This window comes from Phytophthora ramorum, assembly GCF_020800215.1.
Source record: "Phytophthora ramorum isolate Pr-102 chromosome Unknown Phyram_PR-102_s0003, whole genome shotgun sequence".
Classification (NCBI taxonomy): Eukaryota; Oomycota; class Peronosporomycetes; order Peronosporales; family Peronosporaceae; genus Phytophthora; species Phytophthora ramorum.
The window spans coordinates 1,772,910-1,788,065 of record NW_027150649.1 but is presented as its reverse complement, the minus strand read 5'-3'; the positions used below and the strand labels follow the sequence as shown (position 1 = coordinate 1,788,065).

Sequence of the window (15,156 nt, the reverse complement as noted above, 5' to 3'; positions counted from 1 at the left end):
TGTACGCAGTTCTTGCATTAGCAAGCAGCCACGAGCATCAGCGCCAACGCCAACCGTTGCAAAGGAACCATTCATTATGCTGCATAACGCAGGGGTCAGGACTCGACTTCGAGCTCACAGGCGACTTCGAGTCGAGCGAGCGGCCTCCACCTTCTTGTCCTGTCGGACCTGCAGTTCGCGGCGGAGGATCTTACCCGACAGGCTTTTGGGGATGGCGTCGACGAACTCCACTTCGCGCACTCGCTTGAAACCTGCCACTTTGGTGGCAACGTACTCCATCAGCTCTTCAGCCGTGAGCGGTTCCCCGTCGTTGGGTTTGAGCACCGCGAACGCTTTGGGGATCTCCTCGCCGCTGGATAAGTCGAAGCCACGCACGCAGCACGAGTCCGCAACGTTTGGGTGCGAGTTCACCGCGTCTTCGATCTCGGCCGGTGCCACTTGGTGGCCCTTGTACTTGATGAGCTCCTTGAGGCGGTCGACGATGAAGACATAGCCGTCTTGGTCAATGTACCCGACGTCGCCCGTACAGACGAATCCGTCGTCCGTGAAGGTGGCGCGAGTAGCCTCGGGGTTGCTGAAGTAGCCCTTCATCGCTGCTGGCGAACGGATCAGCAGCTCGCCACGTTGGTTCGCAGCCAAGTCGACGCCAGTTTTGAGGCATCTCACTCGAAGTTCCGTGTTGGGGAGCAGCTTGCCCGACGCGCCATTGCGATATTCAGTAGGAGACGAATGAGTAGCTCCACCCGCGAGTTCCGTCATCCCGTAGCTCTGCAGGACCGGAATGCCAAGGCGTTTATGAATGGTGTCGACGAGTTCGTCGCCCAACGGTGCAGCTCCTGATGCCAGTTGGTTCAGTGAAGAGAGATCGTACTTGTCCACGACTGGGTGCTGCGCGAGGAACTGGACGATCGGTGGCACGATGTACACGACGCCGAGTTTGTACTGTTCGATGACGCGCAAGAAGCTGCCGGGCTCGAACCGAGGGAGCACGATCATCGCGATCCCCTTGAAAATCGTCACGTGGAAGATCATTGTCGCCGCTATGTGGAAGAACGGCAACACCGCGAGGATGTAGGCTGCATCCACCTGCATACTCGACACACGAGCACCGCACGCGTACATTGCACGAGCGGTGAGCTCGACACCCTTGGGGCGACCGGTTGTTCCGCTTGAAAACGGTAGCAGGACGACGTCGTGAGGGCCGGTCTTGGGCAAGTTCGGGAGCGGCAGGTTCATCTCCATCAGGGCTCTGCAGCCAAAGTAAAAAGGTTAAAGGCGGAGCGATGGATGACAACGGGTTAGAAACTCACTCGATGGTCTGAAGCCCAGCGACGCCTTTGGGGTGGCCGAGCGTGAACACCTTGTTGGGTGGGATACCAGAACGACCAGCGGCTTGGACAGCCACTTCGGCGAATGCCACGTGCGAGATCACTACAGAGGCCTACGAAAAGTTAGTTTTAGGTATGGGGACAAGAGCAACGGTACAGCACCTTTGAAGATCGGATTTGGTCGGTGAGTTCCTCGCTGTGGAACAGCGGAGAAGACGGCGAGCAGACGGCGCCCAAGCGATTTAACGCGAGGAACACGAGGGGGTACTCCAAGCAGTTGAACGAGTGCAGGACGACGACCTATTAATCAAAGCGATGTGAGCAGGAGGACTGTCCTCTTAAGGGGGAGTACGTACATCGCCCTTGTGGATGCCGCTGGCAGCGAGACCAGCACAGACGAGCTGAGCCAACTTGAACGTTTCTGCGAAAGTGAGCGTTCTCTCGGACATGCCGCAGATAAGCGCCGGCTTGTCCCCATTCGCGCGAGCATGGTGCTCCAACTTGTTCCAGATAGCAGCGTCGAGAGGGATCAGGACGTCGGGGTACGGCGACTTGAAGACGATGGTCATGGTAGATGAACTGGCTTTGGTTTGCAGGAGGCGAATTGAAAAGTGAGGATAGCGATGGACTGCGGTCATGCAGTCGGATAAAGTGCTCATGCTGCAAGAGGGAACGCGGAAATTGGACTCGGATTGCACCATTTTTCACGCCATCTCGGGTATTTCAACAGTAGAATCTCATCATCACGATATGCGAGCAACTCGTTACCATACTCATTAGGTTGTACTTCAGAAGTACTTCGCTGCACTTACAGACGACTTTGCGTGGCCTTGATCTTCTCGTTCTGGCGGATTTGCAGGACCCGACGGAGGATTTTACCCGACAGACTCTTGGGGATCACGTCGATGAACTCCACCTCACGCACACGTTTGTAGCCCGTCACTTTACCGGCCACGTAGTCCATCAGCTCTTGCTGCGTTAATGACTCGCCCTCCTTAAGCACCACAAAGGCCTTGGGGATCTCCTCCCCCGTCGCAGGGTCGAAGCCTCGCACGCAACCTGAGTCAGCCACCTTCGGGTGGGAGTTCACCACGTCCTCAACCTCTGCAGGCGCCACTTGGTGCCCCTTGTACTTGATGAGCTCCTTGAGACGGTCGACGATGAAGATGTAGCCATCCTCATCGATGTACCCGACATCACCAGTACGCACAAAGCCGTCTTCCACGAAGGTTACGCGATTCGCTTCTGGGTTCTTGTAGTACCCCTTCATCAGAGCGGGGGTACGGAACAAGAGCTCTCCCGTTTGATTCACTCCCAATTCTTCATCCGTCTCCAGGTCTTTCACCTTTAGCTCCGTATTGGGGTGCAGTGTACCAGAAGCACCATCGCGGTATATTGTCGGGTACGAGCTGGTAGCACAACCAGCAAACTCCGTCATGCCGTACCCTTGCAGCACTTGAACCCCCAATCGATCCAAGACTGCGTGCTCCACCTCCTTGCCCAAAGGAGCTCCTCCTGAGCCCACGTGCTTGACGTGAGAGAGGTCGTACTTGTCCACGATCGGGTGCTTCGCCAGGAACGTGACAAGTGGCGGGGCGAGATTCAGTTTGGACATTTTGTACTTGACCACGGTTTGGAGGAAAACCTCCGGGTCGAACCCAGGCAAGACCACCATAGTGATGCCCTTGTAGATGGTCACGTGGAAGATCATGGTCGCCATAATGTGGAAGAACGGCAGCATGCCCAGCACAAATTCCAGATCCGTTTCACGAGAAGCTGGCAGGAGGCCACACGCGTACATTGCACGAGCTGTCAGCTCCACTCCTTTTGGTCGGCCAGTAGTGCCGCTAGAGAACGGGAGCGTCACGATCTGGTTCGTATCAATTGGCGGGATATTGGGGAACGGCAGGTTCAATGCAATCAAGTCCCTAAACAAGCAGCACAAAAGTCAGTTTTGTGACCCGACGATGGCAGTTTGTGGGACGTACTCGATGGTTTTCAGCTTAGAAACGCCCTTCGCCTGACCCAGCGTGTACACGTGCGAGATCGGCAGACGGCGGAGACCTGCAGCCTGCACCGCCACCTTGGCGAACTTCTTGTGTGAAATCACAGCAACCGCCTGCAGCAATGACCCCAACACTTCGTGAGAACTTTGAATCAGAAGCTGTCAATTGCAACGCACACGCACCTCTGCAAGTTCAATCTGGTCCGCCAATTCCTTGCCGTTGAACAGCGGCGACGAGGGGGAGATGATCGCTCCAAGTCGGTTCAGCGCCAGGAACACCACCACGTACTCGAGGCAGTTGAACGAGTGCAAAACCACAACCTGCAACACAAACTCAATGTCAGCGCAGTGCAAATGTCACTTTTGTGTTGCTGCACGCACGTCGCCCTTCTGGAGTCCGTCGGCAGCGAGGCCGGCGCACACTTTCTTGGCCTGGTCCAGAAGCTGCGCGAACGTCAGGAATTTCTCGGTGATGCCGCAGATGAAGGCCTTCTTGCCGCCCATTTCTCGCGCATGCTGCTCGACCACTTTCCAGATGGACGCGTCGTCCGGAATGGGGAGCGTGGGCAGCCTCGAGCGGAAGATCATCGTCAAGCACTTAGGCCAACTGCGCAAATACAGGAATGACACGCATGAGGATTTGTTAAACGGGTATCCGCTAGCGGATTGGTTGAAAATGGGGAACTTCAACTTGAGTTCTGCTTTTGTCGACTCAACGTGTTGACGTCAAAGTAATAGCTCGAGAGGATGGAGACGGAGTCTTGCTGGACGCTCCAAGAGGAAACCACTGGTAATTAATTCTAACGGGTTCGACCGAAGGTTGGCAACCAGGTACGAGTCGCACAACCGCCTACATCTCGATCAATTCGCTTTCGTACTCGTTGCAACGGCAACGTCGTGGCTGGTTGATATCAAGACGTTGTTGCCAAGAGCTGTTCTTAGCGCATTTGCTGAGATAGGCAGTCGCTACTTTCAAGTGCTCTAGGTTGATTCTCCCTCCTCTCTGATACGTCTTGGCGTTGCTAAAGGGGTAGCTCTCGTTTAACAGAAGTTTGATGTTAAGCGCGGCACCCACAGAGAACTTTATTGTCACCTCCAAGCTAAGTCACTTGAGTTACCCCACTCAGCAAATCGGAAGTTTGGCGACTTGGTTCTGTATTGCCTATCAAAAGCATTACATCGTGAGCAGTACCCCTGCCTTGCATGCGAACACACTCTCAACGCAAGTACTTCGAAGTAGGCTATTAAACAGTGTGTCCGATAGCTGCGACTCGCAGCTACGGTACACACAGCCTGCGGCTCCACCAAGATAATATCGGATCTTATCCGATGTGCCTGCTCTTCAAGCGGTCCAGGTCGCTACGAATTGACGCTTCTCTTTGCTGGCTTTGCCACCTTCCCGATAAACGACTGCATTCCACCCCTGCAACTTGCGCTGCAACCCTGAAAGAAGCCAGTGTGGTGAGCAACTCACCATTGAATTTTGCAACAAGTGAGGTGATCATATTGGTCATGGGATGGAAAAAAGCGAGAAAGTTAGTCCCGTAGATACAATCTATCTAATTGAAGCGATGTGGACACCATTGTGGAGCTATCGCACTATACAATGTGAAATGTGATCTCGAAGCTCAAGACAAATCGACACAATAGCACGGCCGAAAATTAGCGACAAATCACACTGGGTGAAGAACTCGATCCCAAGCAAAGCCCTTATGTGGCTCACAGCAAACTACCATTACCGCCGCACAATCACACGATTGTTATTTTTTGTGCGTTTTTCACAACCGTATGGGATCGCCAACCTCGATGGGGAGTGCCTTTCGGGAACTCTTTTCGATAGTCATCTCCATCAACCAGCGGCAATTGGCCGATTCGTGTCCGAAACATCGATCTCCCGATGTGCTCCGACGTTACGGTGTCGCCCCAACCTCCGTGGGCAATCCCCCGGTTCATTCCGGAAAAACTTTGCTTCGACGCAGGAAGACATGAATCTCCGCCGATTCGCAGCTTCCGTCTTCGTGGGCGTGCTAGGTCTTACCTCCATCGCTCCGCCGGTGGCAGTTCGGGCCCAGACGTGCAAGGCCGGTGACGGTGTTTTCAGTTTTCTCGTAGACGCGCTGCCGACCGCCTACGGGGTCAACACTTGCGTGGCCAACAATGTCGGAACAATTGCTTTGGCAGTCGCCAGCACCCTCTTCAGCAGCTGCGGCGTCTTGGACATCGTCGACCTGGTCAAGAACCAGGATTTCAAGAACCTGATCGCCCTGTTCAAGGACATTGCTGCCACCCCCGCCGACATCTCCCCCCTCGTTTACAAGTTCATGGCCGCCCAAAACGACGATTCGGTCGACAACCTGTGCGATGCCTTTAGCGGCGCCCTTGGTCCGTGCGGTGAAAAAGTTATCCCGAAACTCATCCCAGCGTTCCAGAAAGACGACGTGTGCTGCGCGGATATCAGCGACCTGATTGACCTTCTCAACATCGTCATCCCTGCTGACAAGAACATGGAGTATTTCATTGTCAACGAGCTCATTGACGGCTTCAACAGGTTCCTATGCTCGAAGAAGGGAGACGCGTCTTGCGGCCTCGACATGTTCTCGCAGTTGACGACGATGTACACGGTCGACAACTTTGACTTTTTCAATAACCTCATCATGCCCTTCATGACTATCGGGGCGGGCGAAGAGTGCTCGGGCTTGTCGGGCAACCCGTACAAGAACACGGCAGCGCAAGCGACGGGTACGACCGTCAACTTCGGGTGCTGCGTTCATCAGATGCGTCCGTTCATTCAGACCATCCAATCTGCCATCAAAAACATCGTTGGTGATGACGTGTGGGATATTGTGAACGGCATGGTGCAGTTGAAGGCTCCCAATGGCGGGTTCGTCGACACTCTTACGGGAACAACCACTTGCGAATTCGATGGCGATTCCTGTAAAGACCCCAAGGGCATGGCCGACGACCTGGAAATGACGCGCGAGCCTGGCTCGAAGAACCCAGGCAAGAACGACCTTGTGGACACGGAGTGCACTCTGGTGGACAAGTGTAACGGAGACAAATCCGTTTGCAGCAGTGTGTGCGACAGAGGCTCAGTTGTTGTGCCGGAGTGGCTCAAGTCGACGCAGGCTTACCAGCGTAACTTGGCCAACAGCGGTCCGTTCTGCTACGCGCAGATTCCAGCAACACACAACAGCGCTATCACGCTCGCCGATGGTTTCGGAAACCGTGACCAGCTTTTCAACAAGAATCTGGACGCGGACAAGTTTTGGTCGTACCTCAAAACGAACAACCAGGTGCTGAGCATGACGGACCAGCTCGACATTGGCATCCGCTTCCTCGAGATTGACACGCACTTTTTCTTGAATGACCTTCACGTCGGTCACTGCGGTACTCTGGGCTTGGAATCCCTCCAGGCTTTGTTTGACGCGCTGGGTAAAACCCTTGGCATCTACGGCACTTACACTTGGGGCCCTGAACTTTTGGGCTGCTTCCCTTCGATCTCAGGCATTAAGGCGTCTGAACAACCGTTGATCAAAGACTCCATGGATGAAATCAAAGCTTGGCTGAACGCGAACCCCACGGAGTTCGTGGTGGTGTACTTGGACACAGGCTCGGACATCAAGCGGATGGACAAGTTTGGCGACATCGACACACTGTTTACCGACACGTTTGGAGACCTCCTCGTCCCGCTAACGGCCCTGGACGACCTGGCGAAAGGCAAGTGGACAGGTGGCAGTATCAACGGGTTCATCAACGCAGGCCACCAAGTTCTTGCACTCGCAAACACAAAGACGGCTGCGGCCTACAGCCTGTACGACATGTGCACGGCCGAGAAGGATCTCACCGTCGAGTTTATCGATGCTCTGCCTGACGCCAAACGCCAGATTAACGGACTCACGATCTACAGCCCCGAGAACTGGATTCGGTCGTGGTCCGAGCAGATTCGCTACATCTCGCTCGCTGCAACGGCAACTCTCACGCGGAAGTTCCCCGTGTTCCTGGACGCCGATAGCATTCCCAAGTATCTGCGCTGGAATCTGAACCTGATCGCGCTCGATAACGCTGACGTCGCCAAGATGGCGGCTCAGATCTGGTCGTGGGCGGAGAACGAGCCCAGCACGACGGAAGCTGGCGCAACTGTCCTCATGGACCCAAACGGCCGTTGGGTGGCGAGCGCCAAGGCCACGCAAGGGTCACGCGCCTGCTGGGACGCTGTCAAGATGGCGTGGAGCATCGTCGCTTTCGCCGAGGACTGCCCCGCTGGAACGGCCTTCACCGCTCCGACAGACCCGTACATGAACTATTTGCTGCACGAAGCTCTCGTTGCACAGAAGATCGTGGACACGTCACTGGTCATCAACGCGACGTTGACAGCAGTCGGCGCCCCCACCCCAGTCCCTTCAGTAGTAGCAGTCGTCACGGAACGCGAGTAGCTCGGCAACCGAAGCCGACACAGCGACTACCCGGCAGTAGTAGATCCAATCACCATAATAAACTCGACGTTGAAGCGTATCATTCCGTCACACGTCGCAGGAAACAGACAAGCATATTTCTATCCCACAAATCGCAGATTTCTATAGCAAGTCGCAGATTACTACGCGCATAAGTGCGACAGAAGCTGATCCGCCAACGATGGAGCGTGTTCCGCTGCCGCTCTTCTCGAGCATCGTGGCCTTCGCGGTGGATGGTTACAATGAGGAGCTACTACCTGAGCAGCGCCACCTTTTTCGTGCCGTCCCCACTCTCCAGAACTTGGCGCTAGTGTCAAAATCGTGGTCAGTCTCAATTAAAGAGCTAGTGTATCACTTCCAACTGTCAACTTTGACGTTAACCTTCAAGACTGCGAGTCGTGCAGAGCTGCTGGAGCTGCGGGGAAAGGTGCTCACTCGCGGCCATAGAGTGACGGATTTGAGGGTTTCCATGGGCAGCGTCGAGTCTTTTGGGGAATTTTTCCATCGGAGCAGTCGACTTCCTGACAGTTTGGACACTTTGGAGCTTGGGTGGGACGCCCTGCTCGCCCACATGCCCGGGCTACGTCGGCTCGACCTGTCCGAGATGCCTCTGAGCAGTCCCCACACGCAGAAAGTCGTGGAAGCGGCGACCAAGTTTTGTCGAGACTTGGAAGCTTTGGTGCTGCCTGGGAAAGAGCACCACGAACTGCACCCTGGAGCTGCCGACGTGGACGCGCTGCTGCGTGCAGTATATAAAGGACTGGAGAGCTGGAGACCGGCGGGGCATCGTAGCGGGTTGAAGCAGTTGAAGGTCCCGACCATCAATGAGGCGGAGAGATTCAAGTCGTGCAGAGAGTTTTTTTACAATGTGGTCAAGTACTGCCCCCACGTGGAGTATTTGGACGGATACAAGCAGTCGCTGTGTGAGATGGACCGTTTGACGTGTCAGGACGCGTGGATGCTGAATTTGGCCGACTGGACGAAGTTTAACGCGGCGTGCACGAACATTCGAGAGTTTAACTGGGTAGTGGCTCCGTTCGGAGACCCGTTCTTCAAAATCTTTGGTGAGTATACTAAACCGCGGCTACAGAAACTTGTCTTTTGCATGAACATGTTATGGGACTGGGGGCGCTATTTCTACGAGTTGGATCTTGAGGAAGGTCGTCTAGCTCGAACGAACATCGTGATCCCTCGTGCAAACTACGGGTGGTTCGCGAAGGATGCTAGTGCGGCGCTCTTGGGCTGCCCAGCGCTGGAAGAGATTGAAATTGCTCTCTATCATCCAATTGAAGAGGACGAATTCGACGATCCTACGAATCCAGACCGAGCCTACTTCCCTGATGAAGAAGTGCTTCAGATGAGCATATTCGACGATCACTTTTGGGAGACTCTTGCGGAAAATTGCCCCCACATTAAACGTATCGCTTTGTGGGAGGTCGTGGAGGGGCTTGAGCTTAGACACATTCATTCATTTACAGATCGTGGTTTGGAGGCGCTGGCACAGCTCAAGTACCTGAATTTTATGGAGCTGCGTCCTGTGAACTGCACCGGCAACGGCCTTTTCGCGTTCCTGAACAGTTTGTCAGATGAGTTCACAGGACAGCGCACATTTCAGATTTGTGTGGGCGGTAAATCAATTTTGCCCCAGTACAAGCGCACGGATATGGACTTCTACACCGCTGTGATGAGTTTGCTGACTCGAATCGCAGACACTCCTGCACATGATCTTCGGATTTCACAGCAGCGGATTGTGCTGCGCTTGAAGAATGGAATTATCGCCGATGTTGAAAAAGACTGGAGCTTGTATTATCTCGAAAGTCTCAAGAGGCTAGTGACCCGCGTGAAGGAAACGCATCTGTCTCTTCGCTTGCGCCTTACGATGCACGGATGCAACGACAAGAGCTTCAAAAGTATCATCGAGCTGGGTTTGTACGCAGCCCATGCTGAACCCAGCTTTTGGTTTGGATGGGACGACCAAGAGAGCAACCGTGACGTGGTGTTTGTGAGCCGCGGCGGCGTGCCATATCCAGACGACGACTCAAACGCACCCGCACGCAATGATGGCGATGACAGTGAAAGCGACTACGACATGGATGGTGATCGGGGCAACGCTTCCGATGAACACGTTGATTTGGTACTGTAAAGAGAGCGTAGATCATTCATCCAGTAGGCGAAAATTGATATCAAGAGGGGGGGATTGACTGAATTGATCCAGTTCTTCACTTGCAGTAGTGCAACTGACTTGTGTACTTCTGTAGTGCGTGTTTGTATATTGTTTGCACCGTACCACATTCTGACATCGCTGATGTTTCACGCGACGATCTTCAAAGGAATCGGGATGGTCGTGCTTCCGCGCTTCGAGCCTGAGACTTTCTTGGGAGCTGTGCAGAAATACCGCTTGGAGCATCTGACCCGCTCGTTCTCTTCCTGGCGAAGCATCCGATCGTTGACAAGTTTGATTTGTCAAGCGTGAAGACCATTTGGAGTGCAGGAGCTCCGTTGGGAAAGGAGGTTGAACGAGCTGTGACCAAGCGTATGAGAGCCCTAGTGCTTCAAGGCTACGGGATGACGGAGTTCGCTGGTGGTGTATCGCACTGCAATGTCACTCATACCCGAGAAGGCTCGACGGGGCTCCTGCTGCCTAATGTCGCGATGAAAGTCAAGGACTTGGAGACGGACGAAGACTTGTCCACGAACAAGACTGGAGAGCTGCTTTTCAAGACGCCGTCGATGATGAAAGGGTACTACAACGACCCTGAGGCGAACCGTGCTACGTTCACCTCCGACGGCTTCATCCGCACGGGTGACATCGGCTACATCGACCAGGACGGCTACGTGTTCATCGTCGATCGGCTGAAGGAGTTGATCAAGTACAAGGGACATCAAGTGGCTCCGGCTGAGCTCGAAGATGTTCTGAACCACCACCCTTCTGTAGTGGCCTCGTGCTGCGTCCGTGGCTTTGACGCTGCCACGGGTGAGGAGATCCCAAAGGCATTCGTGGTTCTCAAAGAAGGAGAAGCGCTAACTGAAGAGGAACTCATGTCGTTTGTGGCCTCGAAGGTGACGGGCTACAAGCGTGTGAGGGAGGTGGAGTTCATCTCGGAAATCCCCAAGAGCTTGTCGGGCAAAGTGCCCCGGAACGAACTCAGCAGCTGCAGAACGAGGAGGTCAAGGACTACAAAGCTGTGTCTAGAGTGATTCTCTAGTGGTCGACACGAAAGGTATCCGCTAAAAGCGCTGTTTACTTTAATGTGAAAACTTTGTTTGACCAACGCGTATAGTGCATGCAACAAGGTATCAAGTCGTGTGGTCCCTGACAGTGAGGCATGACGAGTGATGTCATAGTGGGCTTCTTTGCTACAGATGGGAGGCCATGGCCTCGCACGTGCTGGAGGGCCACGTCAGACGAGTCCCAAGCACGTTGACAAGCAGTCGATTGTCAAGGTCAAGGATGGTTAGCAAGTGCATTCATGGGCCGTTTTGGTCTCTGTGGTCGCCCCAAGGCACCACGCTGTGCTTGTGCTTGAAACCATTGACCCGACACGCAACGTCTTCACTTTCGCATTTGCCCCGACGTCCGCATCGGTCTCCAATCATCGAAATGATCTTCTCGTCTCCCCACGGCGTTATCTCGATCCCCAAGGGGAAGACTGCTTGGGACTGGGTGGAGGACCACGCTGCCAACATCCCAAACAAACCGGCGTACATTTGCGGCATCACCGAACGCACGCTGACGTTCGTGGACGTGTTCAATCAAGCTCGAAAGATTTGCGCTGCGTTGGCGGCCGAGGGCATCAAAAACGGAGACGTAAGGCCATTGCTGACAATCGCGGATTGGTGGTGATACCCTAACGATTCGCTGCAGGTTGTGACGCTGCATTCCTTCAATTGTGTCGAGTACCCAGTCATCTTCTTGGCCCTTACGCGTCTTGGCGCTGTGTGCTCCACCGCGTCTCCGCTTTTCAACGAGGAAGAACTTGCTGCCCAGCTCCAGCACTCGGAGGTATGATATCTCATTTCACCGCGAGCTCAGCGTCTCGACTAAGCTCATGATCTGTTTCCTACCACTGCAGTCTATTGCGCTCATCACCAACGCCAAGATGGTTGACACGGCCGTGAAGGCTGCGTCGCTCAGCGGTATCGAGCTGAACCGTGTGTACACCATTGGCCACGCCAAAGTCTCAGCTGCGCTGATGTCGATTGAGTGTGTGCACTTTACGCTGCCGTCCCAGTCGAATGTTGATCCCTTTGCTGACCCCTTCGAATGTATTTGTCAGGGACATGCTGGCGAAGGATATTCCGTTCCCGAACTTGCCTCCGGTGGACCCGGAAGCCATCGTCGCTATGCCCTTCTCAAGTGGTACTACTGCTCGCCCGAAGGGGGTCCTGCTGTCGGGCCGTGCACTGTTCGCTGGTGCTATGATGGCGAGCCACTCGGAGAAGGACATGGAGTACACGATGACCGTGTTGCCATTCTTCCACATCATGTCGACGCTGCTGTTCCACATGGCCTTCTACCGCGGCTGGGCGACGATCGTCTTGCCCAAGTTTATGCCGGGTGAGTACCTGAGTGCGCTGGTCAAGTACAAGGTCTGGAACGTGTACGTAGCGCCCCCAATCGTCCAGTTCTTCGCCAAACACCCGATGATCGACAAATACGATCTGTCCTGCCTCAAGTACATTGGCTCTGGAGGTGCCCCGATGGGCACAGAGGTGGAGGACGCAGTATTCGAGCGCATTGGCGCCAAGGTTGGCCAGGGATACGGCATGACCGAGCTGTGCGGACCGGTGACGATGCCGGCCTACGAGCTCAACCGCCCCGGTTCGGTTGGTCAACTTTTGCCAAACTCTCAGCTGCGAGTGCAGTCGCTCAACAGCGGAGCCGACTTGGGTCCGAACGAGGTGGGCGAACTGCTTATCCGCACGCCTGCCATGATGAAAGGGTACTACAAGAGCCCGGAGGAGAGCAAGGAGACTATCATGGGCGATCACTTCTGCCACACCGGTGATGTCGGCTATATTGACGAAGATGGCTTCATATTCATCGTCGACCGAGTCAAGGAAATGATCAAGTACAAGGGCCACCAAGTCGCACCTGCCGAGCTGGAAGATGTTCTGCATGGCCATCCAGATGTCGTTGGCTCGTGCTGCGTTCGTGGCAAAGATTTGGTCACAGGTGAAGAAGTTCCCAAGGCCTACGTTGTGCTGCGGGAAGGAGCTTGCAGCTCTCCGGAAGAGGTCATGAGGTTTGTTGGAGAGAAAGTCGCTCCTTTCAAGCGCGTCCGTCAGATCGAGTTCACAGACTCAATCCCCAAGACGATGTCGGGGAAGATTCTGCGTCGTCAACTGCAGCTGGAGGAGGACAAGAAGATCCGGCATGCGACTGCACCTTGAAGGCTCAACTAACGCCGTGCTAACTGCTTGGTGTTCCAGCATGGTCCTCAAAGCAGAATATGAATACAGTGATGCAAGCTTCATGAAGCTGTCACGTACGTACTATCAGGTACAAGCAGGACCAGTTCGTATAAAAACCGGGAATAAAATGCTGGGAATTTTGCCAACGTCATCCGTGTTGATACTTTATGTTTGTGCCAGTACAGCGCGACTGTTGAGTTGAATGACGAATCTAGAGTTTGTGGCGAAGTTACTTCTTGGCCTTCTTGCCGCCTTTCTGCTTCTCTGTAGTGAAGAAAAGCAAAGCACAAAGCGTGAGTCTCAAGTTGAGGCGCATTGAGGTTATTGAGATGGTGCGTGGACGTACCCTCCTTGGCCGGTTGCTCCTTCTTGCCTCCCTTGGCGTTGGCAGCGTTCTTCTCGGCCGCGGGCTTCTCCTCCTCCTTGGTCTGCTGCTTCTTGTCCTTGCGGCCCATGGTTGGTTTGAGTGGTGGTTCTGGCTTGTGGTGCGTGAGGCGAGTTTGAGAATGAGAAGAGGGATGAGCTTGGACGTGTGTCTGCACTTGGTCTCGTAGCAGCAGCAAGGGGTTTCTGCGGACGGGTGCAACATGGAGAGCAGTTGGGAAACGAATAAAAAGACTTGACTTGAGAATAGCTCAAGTTGAAGTGGTCGGCCAATCGTCGCGTCCCGTTTCGCACTGCCAGCACCAGTGAGCCCACTGAGGGTATTAATACCCTTGATGCTGGTATTGGAGTTTGGCCAGCGCTGCTGCTCGTCTATTTATTGCAGCCAGCAACGTCTCAGCTACGTGTAGTTGCACCGTATCAATGAAAGGCTCGGCACCAACTCAGTCAGGACGGCTAGTGTGGCCGTTTTTCATAAGATTGAGCAGGAGCATTTTGTAATGGCCTGCAAGTGCAAAGCTGCATGTTATTCAGGCGCGCTGTCTGGATGGAGGCCAGCATTTCGATGTCGTCAAACGGTGCTTGAATCAAGCAGCCTATCTTTTCTTAGACGCCTAGCTACGCCCGAGTTTAGCACTGTAAACTGCGCGGTAGTCTATCGTAAGCATGGCGACACCAGTGTGCACGCACGGGCTCAAATTTTAGCAGTGGCAGGGCAATATAATCATTGAACAGAGCGAATGAACTTGCCAGGGCCATCCTTGTTGATACTTTATGATGCTAATGGCACAATGTGGCTATTGTGTAGGGGTGACGGTGGCCAGCGATCGCAAACGCGAGCGAGTCGTGATTACTTCTTGCCCTTCTTGCCGCCCTTCTGTTTCTTCTCTGTTTGCATGAGCGTGACAGAACGATCAAACGGGTGAGCGAGTGTTGTACGCAACGAACAAACCGCGACGAAAAGTAGCGCGCTCAGCGAATGTTCTCACCTTCCTTGGGAGCCTGCTCCGTCTTGCCGCCCTTGGCGCTGGCAGCCGGCTTGTCCTCCTCCTTGGCCTGCTGCTGCTTCTTGTCCTTGCGGCCCATGGTTGATTGGGTGGTAGTTCTTGGAAGCTTGGCTTGTGGTGCGTGAGGAGAGTTCGAGATTGAGCAGAAGGAAGAGGAATGAAGGACAATATCGTAGACTTTCATAGATATCTTACTCAGATTCTGAGCACACACAGCCTGTGCAGCACAGGTTTAGTTCATCCCCTTCATCAGTTTCGTGATATTTTCTTGCTGGAGTCGCAGCTTCAGCAATGCAGTTGTCCGCGACGCGATCTTCTGCTTGTCATTGCAACTTCAACAACACGCATACACATATCAAGATTAAATAACCGTTGTATCCTTTGCAGATCACAACATAACCGTCCACAGCAAAGCGGTTTATTATTCAGAACGCAGACCCACCTCCTTCCTCTTCTTTCTGCTCAATATAAATAACGTGCAGCTTTGCACTTGCAGGCCATTACAAAATGCTCCTGCTCAATCTTATGAAAAACGGCCACACTAGCCGTCCTGACTGAGTTGGTGC

The 15,156-nt window shown here is 54.0% G+C and overlaps 6 protein-coding genes across 6 annotated transcripts; 4 read left to right on the top strand and 2 right to left on the bottom strand.

The window, feature by feature from the left end:
* Window positions 1-114: 114 nt before the first annotated feature.
* Window positions 115-1,897, bottom strand: KRP23_3749 (4-coumarate--CoA ligase 3; the record flags this gene model as incomplete). Its single annotated transcript, XM_067888642.1, has 4 exons — window positions 115-1,249; window positions 1,311-1,441; window positions 1,491-1,628; window positions 1,685-1,897. The coding sequence occupies 4 exons, from the start codon at window positions 1,895-1,897 to the stop codon at window positions 115-117; spliced, it is 1,617 nt and encodes a 538-aa protein (XP_067747865.1).
* Window positions 1,898-2,136: 239 nt separating this feature from the next.
* Window positions 2,137-3,921, bottom strand: KRP23_3748 (4-coumarate-CoA ligase 1; the record flags this gene model as incomplete). Its single annotated transcript, XM_067888641.1, has 4 exons — window positions 2,137-3,256; window positions 3,317-3,447; window positions 3,517-3,654; window positions 3,715-3,921. 4 exons carry the CDS (start codon window positions 3,919-3,921, stop codon window positions 2,137-2,139), a joined length of 1,596 nt encoding a protein of 531 aa, XP_067747864.1.
* Window positions 3,922-5,318: 1,397 nt separating this feature from the next.
* KRP23_3747 (uncharacterized protein) lies at window positions 5,319-7,766 on the top strand (the record flags this gene model as incomplete). Its single annotated transcript, XM_067888640.1, has 1 exon — window positions 5,319-7,766. One exon carries the CDS (start codon window positions 5,319-5,321, stop codon window positions 7,764-7,766), a length of 2,448 nt encoding a protein of 815 aa, XP_067747863.1.
* Window positions 7,767-7,965: 199 nt separating this feature from the next.
* Window positions 7,966-9,927, top strand: KRP23_3746 (uncharacterized protein; the record flags this gene model as incomplete). The annotated part of the gene is made up of 1 exon (XM_067888638.1): window positions 7,966-9,927. One exon carries the CDS (start codon window positions 7,966-7,968, stop codon window positions 9,925-9,927), a length of 1,962 nt encoding a protein of 653 aa, XP_067747862.1.
* A 392-nt stretch (window positions 9,928-10,319) lies between these two features.
* On the top strand, window positions 10,320-10,982 carry KRP23_3745 (4-coumarate--CoA ligase-like 4; the record flags this gene model as incomplete). Its single annotated transcript, XM_067888637.1, has 1 exon — window positions 10,320-10,982. One exon carries the CDS (start codon window positions 10,320-10,322, stop codon window positions 10,980-10,982), a length of 663 nt encoding a protein of 220 aa, XP_067747861.1.
* A 403-nt stretch (window positions 10,983-11,385) lies between these two features.
* Window positions 11,386-13,178, top strand: KRP23_3744 (4-coumarate--CoA ligase 2; the record flags this gene model as incomplete). The annotated part of the gene is made up of 4 exons (XM_067888636.1): window positions 11,386-11,592; window positions 11,650-11,787; window positions 11,858-11,988; window positions 12,062-13,178. 4 exons carry the CDS (start codon window positions 11,386-11,388, stop codon window positions 13,176-13,178), a joined length of 1,593 nt encoding a protein of 530 aa, XP_067747860.1.
* Between the last annotated feature and the right edge of the window lie 1,978 nt (window positions 13,179-15,156).